This window comes from Branchiostoma lanceolatum, chromosome 7, assembly GCF_035083965.1.
Source record: "Branchiostoma lanceolatum isolate klBraLanc5 chromosome 7, klBraLanc5.hap2, whole genome shotgun sequence".
NCBI lineage: Eukaryota > Metazoa > Chordata > Leptocardii > Amphioxiformes > Branchiostomatidae > Branchiostoma > Branchiostoma lanceolatum.
This window is the reverse complement of record NC_089728.1, coordinates 23,690,116-23,703,072: the sequence shown is the minus strand read 5'-3', so window position 1 is coordinate 23,703,072 and position 12,957 is coordinate 23,690,116. Positions and strand designations below refer to the sequence as shown.

Genomic DNA, 12,957 nt, shown 5'->3' with positions numbered 1-12,957 from the left:
TATCCTACATGTACAATAATACTACCATCAGGGCTACCGCACAGTACATTTACTCATCTTCGGTATTTTCTTGTCCTTTGATCACAAGAGAGGATCAAAATGTCCTGTTTTTCTCGAAATCAGGTGAAAATAAATGTGCGCCCATAAGATTTACTTGCAGCGTCCTAACGTGACAGAATGGCACAGTTTGTACATGGACGGTTATCAGAACAAAGCATAGAAGTGCATATCATCGGGCATGGATGGACCACAACCACGTTCATTTTGACTTACTCGAAAAAGAAAGGAATATCTACAGAAAATGGCACCCACCTAGAGTCAAAATATTAATGCCGATAAAAAATACAAAATAGCTAAGTAGGCAGACAACAATGGCAATATCTAGCCTGTCAAGCATTTGTGGTTACTTCACTTTTTAGATTTAGGCATCGTTTTTTTAATCCTATTTTCAACCTCATGAAACTCTTTGCCATACCCTGTGATTTTTGCCGTACCTTGTCATTTTGTACCGTACCCAATGGCGGGTATCGCACGGCCGCAAGACATCATATCTAGAGCATTCCACGACAAAGTGCTTTGCACAAAATGTACAAAACCTTCGGTCAGGGGCTATATTGGTATCTGCCTGTTTCTTTATTAACTTATGACTGTGATATCGCTTTTCGAATTACAAAGTTGGTTGAATAATAATGTATTTTTGTTTTCAGTAATTTTTTATTTGTTCTGAAAGGGCAGCTTTGAATTCTTTTTGATAAAATTTAACCACTCTTGCATGATTGTGTATAAACATATGTCTTGTAGTTGGAGGCGAAGTTGGGTGACAATAAAACCTAGTTTAAAAGAATCAGGTTTCATTGATATATGCCCCAAACCCCAAATCTATGGCGAATTACAATGTTTAACACTATTAACCTAGCCATGGTCACCAGTAAGTACTGTTTAAGTTAGCAGAGTTAAAATAAACATGGGGGTTTTCATTCACAGCATGGGAATCACGTGCCTTTCACGTGATTAGCCCTGAACACGCACGTGACCCTCATGTGACATCGACACTTTCTTTGGTTCCTTGTTACAGGCTTGATTAATGTCAAGTCTATTCTCTTCTTCAAACTTTAAAATAGAGGTGAAGTCAGTCTCGTCACGTGCTGAACAGAAGGGGAACATTCATGTAACACCGGTTCATTTCAGGACATTAAAATCTGATAAGGAAGTTCGTTGGAAAAGACACCTTTGTACTTAGCGTGAGAATGGGGCGATATCTGCGCTCAGGGGGGTCCCCTCTACCAGTGATGCCGTCTATGAAAAAAAAACTAGATATTATAGGGGAAACATCAACATTTCGTAGGAAATGTTATGTGATATACATAGCTTGGCCAGAAAAAAGAAAATGAGAAAAACACGGAGACTTGAGTAAACTGCAAGTTCAATCAAAACATGATTATCAAAAGCTTTCAAAGGTGACATTTATGCATAAAGAGTAAAGTATTATAACGGTCAATAATTATATATATCGATGAAAAAGTGGGAAGAAATAAGACATTGCCAAGGAAAGGGAGGGATATAACGTAACATAACCTAATTACGTGCAGAACCTAATTACGTCCAGTTTGGGTCATGTCCACATGTCGCGGTGTATTATGCCAAAGCCTGTTCTCATGAGCAACAAAGAACGTCATAAGTATGATCCTTAGCCATCTCTCATTTATGTACAAAACAATGAAAAAGGTTTCCGTCCAGCGACATAACAGAATAAACTCCTGAACAAGTAACAACAAGTTGCACGGAATCGTCGTACATGACGTATTTCATATGTAATTCGACACCACGTACTTTATCATGTGTTTCTAACTTACACGATAGCTAGTATATTTTAAAAGTAGCTGACGTTAAACCTTTCTTTGATATTCAGACTATCCATGGTGATTCGAGGTTTGAAACTCTTACCAGTTTTAGGAAGGTTTGATACAACCTAGGGACCCCCGGACGGGAGGTTAATTTTTGCACGGCAAAACATAATAGCCATGTGTTTATCACGTGAACGCCACGTGCCGCGCATGTCGGGGAAATTCACAGATCAAAATTGTTTTGTTTCATCGCGTCTGAAGCAAGCGGTGGGTCAAACATAATGAATTTACTATCAGTTGTCTGTAGACCACTTTGGATAGTTACTGTGCATTTTTTATGGTCTATGTTCTTCAATCATAGCGCCAGAAGGGAAAATACTGAAGTGGACGATAATGGGTAACGCTAGCTCAATTCTTCATCATATACCTCAGTATAAATACATGCTCGCACGGCGTTAAACAGGCGGAGAAAAACTTACAGACCATGCATTTTCTTTTCAGAAGAGCTGATATTTCTGCCCATGGGTTTAACATTTGGCTCTGTCCGCACGGTTTTAAGATAAATACCTTTTGAATAAATTGGACGTTAACTGGTCACGTTACGATACATGTAGTGTAAATGTGGCGTTTTACAAAGGAATGGAAGACGCTCTTCTGTAAGGATCATGCAAATCTTGTCTACTTCGGATTTAGATCCATTAACACGGAAAATGTCCCTTGATAAGTAAATAAGTTAACCAGCTCTCTGTACATCATAATGTGACGTCATCAGTGTATAACGCACGTGGCGTGTGTAATACAGAGAACTGAAAGTCGGAGAACAAACATCGTCCTCACGTGCTTGACGTTATTTCCGCTTCCGGTTGTGTCGTCATGTTTACAGGACACCTGGGCGTGTTGGCGGCTGAAAAGCCACGGTTATTCACTTTCTTAGTTCATGGATAGCTTCATTGATTTCAGATATAACAACAAGGAAAATTGACACGTACCATTCAGAATCTAAATCATTTTTATTTAATTCTGTAACTTTTCAACGCTACTAATACGCAATTAGATTTTTAAAAAAAAGATCACAGAAAAAGGATGTGTCAAGCTAACCACGACAACTTACTTATTGGCAAACTCCCACCTAACCGCTTCTGCCAACTTGACACATAACCCCCCCCCCCCCCATAAAAGTCAAGAAATAAGATTAGTGTGGCCAAACTCCCCCGGGAGACATCCCTGTTGTAGTCAGGTGGGGAGACATCCCTGTTGTAGTCAGGTGGGGAGACATCCCTGTTGTAGTCAGGTGGGGAGACATCCCTGTTGTAGTCAGGTGGGGAGACATCCCTGTTGTAGTCAGGTGGGGAGACATCCCTGTTGTAGTCAGGTGGGGAGACATCCCTGTTGTAGTCAGGTGGGGAGACATCCCTGTTGTAGTCAGGTGGGGAGACATCCCTGTTGTAGTCAGGTGGGGAGACATCCCTGTTGTAGTCAGGTGATTCTCCAGGAAACGTCGCGGGATTTCCCTTCCCGTAACGCGCACGTGAGAAGGTGTGAGGGATGGAAATAGCCGGCCCGTGAGAAAACTCGCACTGACTCCACCCGAAACCATGAGTCAGCGAGCAGTTTTCAGAAACTTTCTCCCGTGACTTCTCTGGTTGGATAATGGTTCAAGTTACGTATAAAAGACCAACTCGTCTGACTGGTTCACAGCTGTGACCGTCCGCCCGCGTACAGACACATTTCTACTGAGACTGACGCTGGGACCTCACACAACATGGGCAAGGTAAGGTTCGGAGCTAACGGTATTGTGAAAATAGTTATGCTTATATCTTATTTTATTTTATATTTTATGTTTATATATGTTTTACGTTATGAAAATACTGTTTGTGTAAGTGCACGCGCCTGAAAGGTATTTCACGAATAGGAAAATTGCGTCACAATGTTTCAGCGAGGAGCTGTGTCGGGCTTTTACTCATTACTTATCGGTATGAGCCACTAATGCCCCCATTCCACTTGGGCGGCTACCTCGTCACGCTCTCTCTGCGACCTGAAATTGACCAAGGCGAATTTCGTAGATAAAGAATGATCTTTTTTACGCTTTGTGTGTTTTGTTGTGTTTTCAGCCATACTTTTACATTGGCACGATATTCCAGTCATGATATCTAACGTTTGGGGTTACAAAAATCCAACTTAGGTCGCAGAAAGCTTTCCAGTGATTAACACATTATAATAATCATTGACAAACAACGGACACATGATCAAGGGAAATCTTTTTTGTTTTTCTTTCTTGCCCATATACATGGAAGTAGTACCATTTAGTATACATGTATAAGTAGCCCTTGTACTCAACTCATGAATATACTATCATGACAAACGGGATATCACTGCAGGGCTCCGGAGGCACTAAGTAAGCTTTCCAATGCTATAAAATGTATTTCATGATTCAAGATGTCTTTATTGAAATTCGCAGTGATGATGGCCACTGAATTATTTTCAATTTACAGACTTTAAGGTTAAAAAAAATTACAACTTCCGATATTGCACATTTCAAAGCATTTATAATTAAAATGACAAAGTTATTGCATTATACAAATTACACGCACGCAGTGATTAACACATCCATATAACCCACAAAACTCGAATGAAATATCTATACATCGATTACACTTCGATCGTCTGAGAACAAGGAAATGTCAACGACGTCGTAGATATTAGCTGCCAGCTGATGATGAGAATTATTACCCAGACTTATTGAGCAAGTTACACATGTAGGGGATGGAAGAATTGCTGTATGTTTGTTCTGGTTTTGGCGCAGTTCAGTTTCTGACTGTTTCTCGTCACTCGGCCTTAGACCTGAAGCCTAGTCGGTGACAGCCAGTCATTATTTCATAAAGTACTCGCGTAGATAAATGATCCACTGAAATCAACTTTCCGAACTATTTTGTGCCAAGTCCATTAACACAGTAAAAATGTCACATGCAACCGTAAAGAAACCTAGTAGTGTACGAATATTCCATCTTCTACAGTTACACTCTGTAAGTTGTTTACTCTTCCTTAAGAAATATGCTTATGTTTGTTTGTTTTCCGGACCGTGAAGGTAGCTGTGCTCCTGTTGTTCCTGGTGGTTACCATGGTGATGTTGGGCGACACGTGGGCAGGACGAAGAGGCAACAGAAGACGGCGAGGCGGGAGAAAACCGCTAGGGTGCGCTAGTGACCTGCAGGACAGGCAGAAGTGGCGGAAGCTGGGCGGAGCTAAGTCTGCTCACCTGAAGGCGCTGGGAGAGGCCAAGGCCGCGGACTCGGAGATCACGTGTCCTGTGGCGAACTTCAGCGTCATCGCGACGTGGCCAGACCTGAACGAGCGGGCGACTGCGCCGTGGGACTACATCATAGACCACGATCCCAACAGGTTTCCCGATAGTAAGTACAGCAATACCATACGCTTTTGCTTTGTTCCGCCCAAGATAGTCTGAGGCACATTGTTTGGGTGATGTTCTAGGAATTGTACAGGAATGTTTCCACAGGAATTTAAGTCCACAGGACGATAACTCAAGAATGGTTGGACGGATTGTCATATTCGGCAGGTGGATAGGTCTTAAAGAGACCTCAAAATGATTACATTTTGGGCCACCTAGCGACTTTCTATGCTTCTGCAACAGAACGTCTGGTTTCGATATCTCGTGTTCTGGGAGGGAGAGTATGTTATGTAGGTTTGAGCCCCTAGCGGCCTTTTTATAACTGCAGGAGACGATTTTGTTTCAGACTTTGAAAGAGAATAACTCAAAGAAGGGGTTGACGGATCGTCATGACCTTTGATATGTAGATAGCTTAACCTAAGTGATGATTGACAAAATCATATGCTAATTATGAAGATCAGTAGCTCATTTACATAATTAATTAGGAAAGTTAATAAATCCAGTGCATTCCATTATAGAACTCTCAAATATGACACATGTGACTAACAAATAGAGGAATATCGATACTGATTATGCAAATGAATTCCTAATTTGCTTAATTAATGGCAAACTACTTTAGTTCCATAGTGGTAAATGATGGATTTCATTCTTGTGGTATTTGGAAGGTAAGTAAATGTGGACATTAGCAGACATAAATCATACATATGAGGGCCTCATTTACATAATTCTAACACTAACAGAGACCACCGTCGCCATGACAACGTCTTTCTACGTGGGCGAAGTCTGCTATCTCTGATTTTCTTTCTACTGTTATTGTCAAAATATAAGCAATTTGGAATTACTTCAAATCCTTAATGGTACATTAGATTTTGACGCGTTTATCACATTAGAAAAAAGGAAGTGTCCAAACGTCTCTAGTTAAAAAATCCATATTGTTTGTTCCAGGTCTCCCCCAGGCGCGGTGCCTGTGTTACGGCTGCATCGATGTGTACCGGGGAGTGGAGGACACCAGACTGATCAGCGTCCCCGTCACCTACACCGTCAAGGTGCTCTACCGACGGGGCTGCGACTCCAGCGGCAGGGTCAAGTACAGGGCTAAGGAGGTCAAGGTCAACGTGGGCTGCACCTGTGCGGTACCTAAAAAACGCCTGGTGGGATAGGACGTCCCAGACACGACAAGCACTACAAACACAGTGTGTTTCAGCATAGCTTGTTTTATTTACACTTGCAAGTATTGCAACATTACTATGTATTCCTTTGTGGGAAGTAATTAATAGTAGAGATCATTATTGATCAAACTTGAAGGCAATTACTGATTTCAATTCATAGTGCTAGAGTGAGACAATTCTATTGTACATAGAAACTGTTTAGTAGCAATATGTTTAAGTAGTATATATAGCAGTAGTCACATGCATTGTTCCTGATTATACACTATAAATTCATTAAAGTGTCATGGCATTAACATAATTTGTAATGTATCGACAATATGTAAATCAAGGGTCCATGGTATCTTTAATTTGCAGTTCAAATAGTAGATTCAAAGTAAAATTGTAGTAGTAGTGGTTAGTATCCGGTATTGATATTGTAATTAGGAACAAATGTCCATGGGCTTGGCCTTGACTTTGCAGTGAGCAGTCACCAAAACCTTAAAAACACAGCCTCATTTAAGGCCTACAGAACATTTACTTTAGACAATAGTAAGTTAGACAATTGCACTATGAACAAGCTTAATGTAACTAAAACTGGAAGAAATGGGGATTCACCCAAATTTTCGGCTGACAATTGTGAAGAATTGTACGTTACTGTAATTAAACGAGGTACTGGCATCAGTGTGGTCGTCAGAGTTTCTGAGTTGAACTACTGCTGGGACTGCTGTCTCTTCTGCAGACTCTGTAAGGGGGGGGGGGACGGTCAGATATCACAACATCTAGAGAGAGGGAAAGAGAGGGAAAGGGAGAAAGAGGGAAGAGCAAAAGAGTGAAAGAGAGTGAAAGAAAGAGCGAAAGAAATACACTCAATTTCCACTCAATTCCTGTCACTCTACTGACAGTGTATTACTACACACACACACACTGAAAACATTATATTCTGACTCCATGCAGAATTGATAAACAATGTTAACTGTGAGAAGACAGACCAGTACCCACCATCTTGTATCTCGAGATGACCAGGTCCCTGATCTGGAGTGGGTTCTGTTCCTCCACGCTGCCATCTCTCTTGATGTACACCTACAGCATACGACATTGATGTGGGATACATGTATGATGTACGTGTATACATTTTACAGTACAGCTGTCTTCCTTTTATACATTTTCCTTCGATATTTCTGTCAAACTAGAAGTATTATGCTTGAGACAAAGTTTACTACTTTTTTGATAGCTTATAGTGCAATGTGGCTTTGCTGCGGCTCACTGTTAATAGTTAAGCACGCTGGGTAACACTTACAAAGCTCTTCTTCATAAGTGCATTGGGCTCTTTAAAGTCTTTTACATGGTTTGATGACATGTACGTGTACTAGTATACAGGTATAACAGTTTAGGTACAGGTCTTGACCTCAACAAACTCTGGCAGTTATTTGTAAGTAATACTTGAGGACAGCTGTTGTTTTAGCAGTGACTTGTTATTCATCATTTAATATGGAGACAAAAAGCCGGCGGCCCTGTCAAAATCTGCGCATTACTTTAGTAATAGTAGGGGTGGCTTAATGCGAATAACGATTACGAGTGGTTGCATTGCAGTAGGGGTTGCTTACTAGTGTGCTTCACTCAATAGTGTTGAGCCAAAGGAAAGCCACATTGCAGCTACTATCAGTATCAGTCTGCATGAGGTCTATTGGTACACTTGGCATTCAGACTGGGACTTGTCTAGTACATGTACATGAACAACTTTACACTTTACAGGTAATGGTACAGGTACAGTTTAGCAGGAGACAGCCCTATGCTACTCATAGTAATACAAGAAGATGAAAAGGGGAATATACTACAAAGTGTTAAAAAAGAAGGATATTAGTTCTGCAACTAGTGTTTTGAGGATGTGGACTCAAAACTAAAAAAAAAATACAGTACCAATAAAACATTGTCTAATTTTAAGCAATTGGTTTTGGTCTCTCATTTGTTCAACAGGATTATTACAGAAACATTGGAATGGTGGCTTTATGTTTACCCATTTTGCGCCAACCTCTTTACCACAAACTTAAAACCATTGCAAACATAGCCCCTTTCACAGTAAATCCCTGCATGGCAGTTTCAAACGCAAACTTTAAAACACTGCAAACACTTTATTTTCTCCCTATACCATGAAATCAAATCCCTGTGAACATTCCCCCTTTACGGTACCTTGTGACTGCCAGTTTCGTACAGCTCTGTGATTAGTCCTCCCTTGACAGTGATCTCTACGACCTTGAGTTTGGGTATAGAGCGACCTCTGGGTTCGTGCACTGGTACGAACCGCACACTGTAGTCAGGGAGATGGGAGCAAAACATATATCACAAGGTCACATCAATCTAGTTTGCTGATTCTTGGATTAAAAAGAACTGGACTGGAAAAACAGGGTCTCAGGGAAAAGTCTGTACCTTAGTACACAGTTTCAGGGAGTGAATATAGTCAGATTCAAGCGTTCCTAACCGTTCTCCATCTCTGTTTTTATAGTTATTTTTGCTGACTTTTTACTGTAGGATGTCTGAGAACCAAGGACATAAATTGCTGTGGACTAACAATGACTAAGGCAGAAAAAATAAACAATGTATCAACCAACAATGAAAGCTCCCCTAGTTCTTCATGACAGCTCTTTATGACAAGTACAGTGAACAGTGGACCACGACTGCAGGTCAGATTCGAACTCACAACTTCTTGGTCCGTAGGCAGGGACACTAACCTATGGACTGTTTTACCTTATCACAAGTTTTGACCATGTCAAATGTTCCCAACTGAAAGATAAGTGTGAGTGTTTACTTACTTGATCATACTGGGGGAGACCTCGGGTAGAAAGTTCCCAAAGGCGTTATAGACAGTCCTGACCACATGGTCCTCGTCACGGTAGTTCAGCCGGATGCCATTCACTGTACCTGCAGATGTCAAAGATGGGTACGTTAAAATCTACTGTAGTGTAGTGTGTAATGTGTCTTACAAATAGAGAATACTGTGCAATGTGGTCTCTTTGTAACTCTTACAGGCATTTTGTTATTTCCAATAAATATTGTTCTGCTGTTTTAATGGTAGGTTGCATGCTGCTTTTTGATTGCGACTGTGTTCTACATCTATCGATTTCCCAACATACAAACTGTACATGAGTATGCAGTGTCTGCAACAGAGAGCCATGACAACAAAGACATCAAGCATTTTTCAGGTTCTGTTAAAATTTCTATGATGATGAGTATGATATTTCCAATAATTTCCAAAAAGTGGTAACAGCATTTTCCTTTCATTTCCAAACATTTTCTACATTTTTTTCTGTCCATTTGGCCAATTTCTACTCTTTCCATCCGCCTCTGGAGCCTGGTAGAGGCTAATACCCACCCGACAAAACATAGTCTTCAAAGTAAAATATGCCAGAAGTAAGGAAAATGCTGGTGCCGGTAAACTACTAGTATTGTGAGAACATCAATTCCAGAGTCTGACCCGGTATTGGGATTTTCTACAGCAGCGCACATGAAGTGGATTTGAAATATTCCATGGAAGCCTGTGGGGTACAGGTAGAAGCCCTTGGAATACTGTAAAATGATCAGTCTGAAACACTCATATCCATGCTATCACAGTCCTGAACCCTGACTCCAGGTATGACATAAAGGGCATTTTACTTGACCAATAATATTACTAGTACATGTAGGTACATGTACTAGTACTTAGTCTAGTATTTAAGTACTAGTAGCTGAATCTTCTGATTGGTGTTGACCTGACCAATCGTAACCTCCTTACCATCGTCCAGAACGCCCAGATAAAGGGTTCCTCCGTCGCCGTTCAGGAAGGCGCTGCCGTACTTGTCGATGTGTTGGGGTAGAATATCGTAGACGTAGCGCCCGCCGGCCGTCTTGAACTCCACGTTCCTGGACTCTCGTACTTTCAGCACATCCAGGTAGTAATAGTGCTCAGGCCTGGACAGTGGACAGTCAGGCAAACATCATCCAACTAATGCAAATCTGGTTCATCAATTAATTTTTCCTTATATTAAATATATTACCTGATATAATAGTACACGAAAATATGAAAACCCATAGGTATATGTATACCCGGGGATTACTTTTTGGATGTAGTCAAGCCTCTGCTTTACTAGCTAGCTGACAAGGAAATTGTCTCCAACTTAGTGCTACATGTATGGTCTCCAACACATGGGAGAAGGAGGCCGGGAAGACTGCCCCTACATGCACTTAGTAACATACTAAGACGTGAAAAGAGACTCTGGTATACAAGCTGATGGCACGGGGAAGGCGATGCAGGACAGGAACTTCTGGGCGGCTACAGTGGTTTTATTGACAGAGGAAGAATGGTACATACGGTACCCGTCAAAGCCTCTGCACAAACTCAAATCAAGACTTATAGTTATACAGTACATCCATGACCTCCTTCCACATACTACATGTAGTAATTGCCTGTTTTCAAAAGAAGCAAAAACAGAAATCCACATTTCATGCTAGAAGGAGGGAAAGTAAAAGATATCATACAAAAGTCTATTTACTAGTACTCGTACTGTATACTCATACAGTACTCAAAGAGACTCTGGTATACAAGCTGATGGCACGGGGAAGGCGATGCAGGACAGGAACTTCTGGGCGGCTACAGTGGTTTTATTGACAGAGGAAGAATGGTACATACGGTACCCGTCAAAGCCTCTGCACAAACTCAAATCAAGACTTATAGTTATACAGTACATCCATGACCTCCTTCCACATACTACATGTAGTAATTGCCTCTTTTCAAAAGAAGCAAAAACAGAAATCCACGTTTCATGCTAGAAGGAGGGAAAGTAAAAGATATCATACAAAAGTCTATTTACTAGTACTCGTACTGTATACTCATACACATGTACTATAGTGATAATATAATGGACTCACAACTCCTGTACATCGTCGTAGGTGCCGTCCTTCCAGTCCAGCTCTACGGTTGGTGAGGCCAGCGGAGTCATGATGTACTTGGGCTTGTTCAAGTTCACAGGTGTACAAAACTGCGCCATCCTTACCCCAGTCTCCTACTTCACTTTCTGTTAGGGAACATCAGGATTTCTTACAATACAAGTTTTAGTAACTTTTACCTGACCTGGGATCACCACTCTCAAGGGAATACAATGTGCTGTAAAATTTCCGATGTAGGTTTGCTGTTATTAGTTCTATCTGACTTTCAAATTCAAGCACTCCACATGAATAGAAATGGAACATTCCACAACAGTCCATTGATGTGTTATTCAACTTATTGTAAGACAAAATGTTGCAAAATGTGGACTAATCCAACCTTTTTATGTAGTTACAAGCATGTACATGTATTTGCCAAGTCCCAAATTGTACAGATCTGCTATCTTTTGCCGGACCAGTTTATTCAGGACAAATATAGATATACATTTTCTTCATTATTCATGCAAATAAAGTCATAATTTGCATATAATATGTTACCCAACTAATAAAATACAAATTCACCAGAAGTTGACGATATACTCAATTAATACTCTTTTAATACTGTATTCAAATTTGTAGGAATTGATCAATTTGATGTTCAATTTTATCTATTACAATAATAATTCACCGGGTTGTATTATTTCAGCAAGTAGGTACCCATCAGAGTAAATTATGAGGCTGTTGTAACGCGCTCGAGGCACCTCCTCGGACACGGGACCCCCATTTCACGTATCTTCGGAAAGACGCGTACGGTGCACCCCCACAAGGATGCCCTTCCCGGGTTCGATCCGGGGTCTCCCAGGTCCAACTATCAAAATTGGAACCATGAGGCTCAACTGCGAAGCCGCTACCAAATTATTGAGCTATAGTATAGTGGGGAGCTGAGTATCATCAAATGATACTGAATAATTTCCAACATCTGAATCCAGTATTCAAAGTTTTGACAGCAGTGGATGCGGCGCACACGTAGCCTGGAATCCATACCCTCGGTGCCTCCCCGATATCTCTACGGCACTGTGAGTGACCCTCACCCGTACAGACAGCTTAGCCCGCTCGGGGTGTTGTTTACGGCCTTGGATTAATTAGTTCGGCACCTAGGGCGGCGGAAAAGTAGGAAGGCAGCGGAGTAGGGTGTAGCGGAAGTAGGATGGCAGCCAGAGGTAGAAAGGCCATCAGAAACTGACTGGCCCGGTAAAACACCACTAAGCCGACCCTAGAGACTGGGACCAGGCTAGCGCACACGAGGTGTGCTTGAATTATTCTAGCGATTCAAGTAGAACCAGAAGCGTATGTGAGCCTGGCCATGTTCACCTTGAAGAATGTCATGCATGGTGGAAGCTACGGTACTACCACCCCCCTCCCCCTCACACATTATACTTACACGCGCTGCTCTCTGAGCAAATCTTCAACACACTTCTTCTCCTAAGGCTAAGCAACAACACCTTCGTGACAACAGCACATTACCTTCAAACAAGTCGCGCAGACCTGGAAAACGTCTGTCCACTCCGCGGTTTGAACTGGTCAACAGAAGGTTAAGCCGCAGGACATTTTCTGAATTTACCGCCTAGACAGGTGACCAAATACTGCTATTTCATTGGTCAAATAC

General features: G+C 41.4%; 3 protein-coding genes across 4 annotated transcripts; 1 reads left to right on the top strand and 2 right to left on the bottom strand.

Annotated features, from left to right (window-relative positions):
* Positions 1 to 2,677: 2,677 nt before the first annotated feature.
* LOC136438749 (uncharacterized) lies at positions 2,678 to 3,572 on the bottom strand. The gene is made up of 3 exons (XM_066433661.1): positions 3,557 to 3,572; positions 3,052 to 3,483; positions 2,678 to 2,748 (listed from the first exon to the last, which is right to left on the bottom strand). Exons 1-3 carry the CDS (start codon positions 3,570 to 3,572, stop codon positions 2,678 to 2,680), a joined length of 519 nt encoding a protein of 172 aa, XP_066289758.1.
* Positions 3,064 to 7,079, top strand: LOC136438242 (interleukin-17D-like). The gene is made up of 3 exons (XM_066433007.1): positions 3,064 to 3,615; positions 4,930 to 5,254; positions 6,196 to 7,079. Exons 1-3 carry the CDS (start codon positions 3,607 to 3,609, stop codon positions 6,408 to 6,410), a joined length of 549 nt encoding a protein of 182 aa, XP_066289104.1. The 5' UTR covers positions 3,064 to 3,606; the 3' UTR covers positions 6,411 to 7,079.
* LOC136438241 (schlafen-like protein 1) lies at positions 6,449 to 12,933 on the bottom strand. Of its 2 annotated transcripts, XM_066433004.1 has the most exons (7): positions 12,816 to 12,933; positions 11,298 to 11,443; positions 10,165 to 10,340; positions 9,206 to 9,314; positions 8,586 to 8,703; positions 7,398 to 7,478; positions 6,449 to 7,140 (listed from the first exon to the last, which is right to left on the bottom strand). In XM_066433004.1, exons 2-7 carry the CDS (start codon positions 11,414 to 11,416, stop codon positions 7,108 to 7,110), a joined length of 636 nt encoding a protein of 211 aa, XP_066289101.1. In that variant the 5' UTR covers positions 11,417 to 11,443; positions 12,816 to 12,933; the 3' UTR covers positions 6,449 to 7,107. The 2 variants fall into 2 exon arrangements, with proteins under 2 accessions (XP_066289101.1, XP_066289103.1); XM_066433006.1 differs by lacking the exon at positions 12,816 to 12,933 and having other exon boundaries at positions 11,298 to 11,465.
* Between the last annotated feature and the right edge of the window lie 24 nt (positions 12,934 to 12,957).

Bases quoted from the DNA above. Each gene is read 5' to 3' on its own strand.
- LOC136438749 (XM_066433661.1), bottom strand. The intron at 2,749-3,051 runs GTTTGGCCACAC...GTGGCTTTTCAG, and splicing joins CAGGGATGTCTCCCGGGGGA to CCGCCAACACGCCCAGGTGT.
- LOC136438242 (XM_066433007.1), top strand. The intron at 5,255-6,195 runs GTAAGTACAGCA...TGTTTGTTCCAG, and splicing joins TCCCAACAGGTTTCCCGATA to GTCTCCCCCAGGCGCGGTGC.
- LOC136438241 (XM_066433004.1), bottom strand. From the start codon at position 11,416: ATGGCGCAGTTTTGTACACCTGTGAACTTGAACAAGCCCAAGTACATC. The intron at 10,341-11,297 runs GTGAGTCCATTA...TCCACTGTCCAG, and splicing joins TACGACGATGTACAGGAGTT to GCCTGAGCACTATTACTACC. The intron at 8,704-9,205 runs GTAAGTAAACAC...CCCTGACTACAG, and splicing joins GTCTCCCCCAGTATGATCAA to TGTGCGGTTCGTACCAGTGC.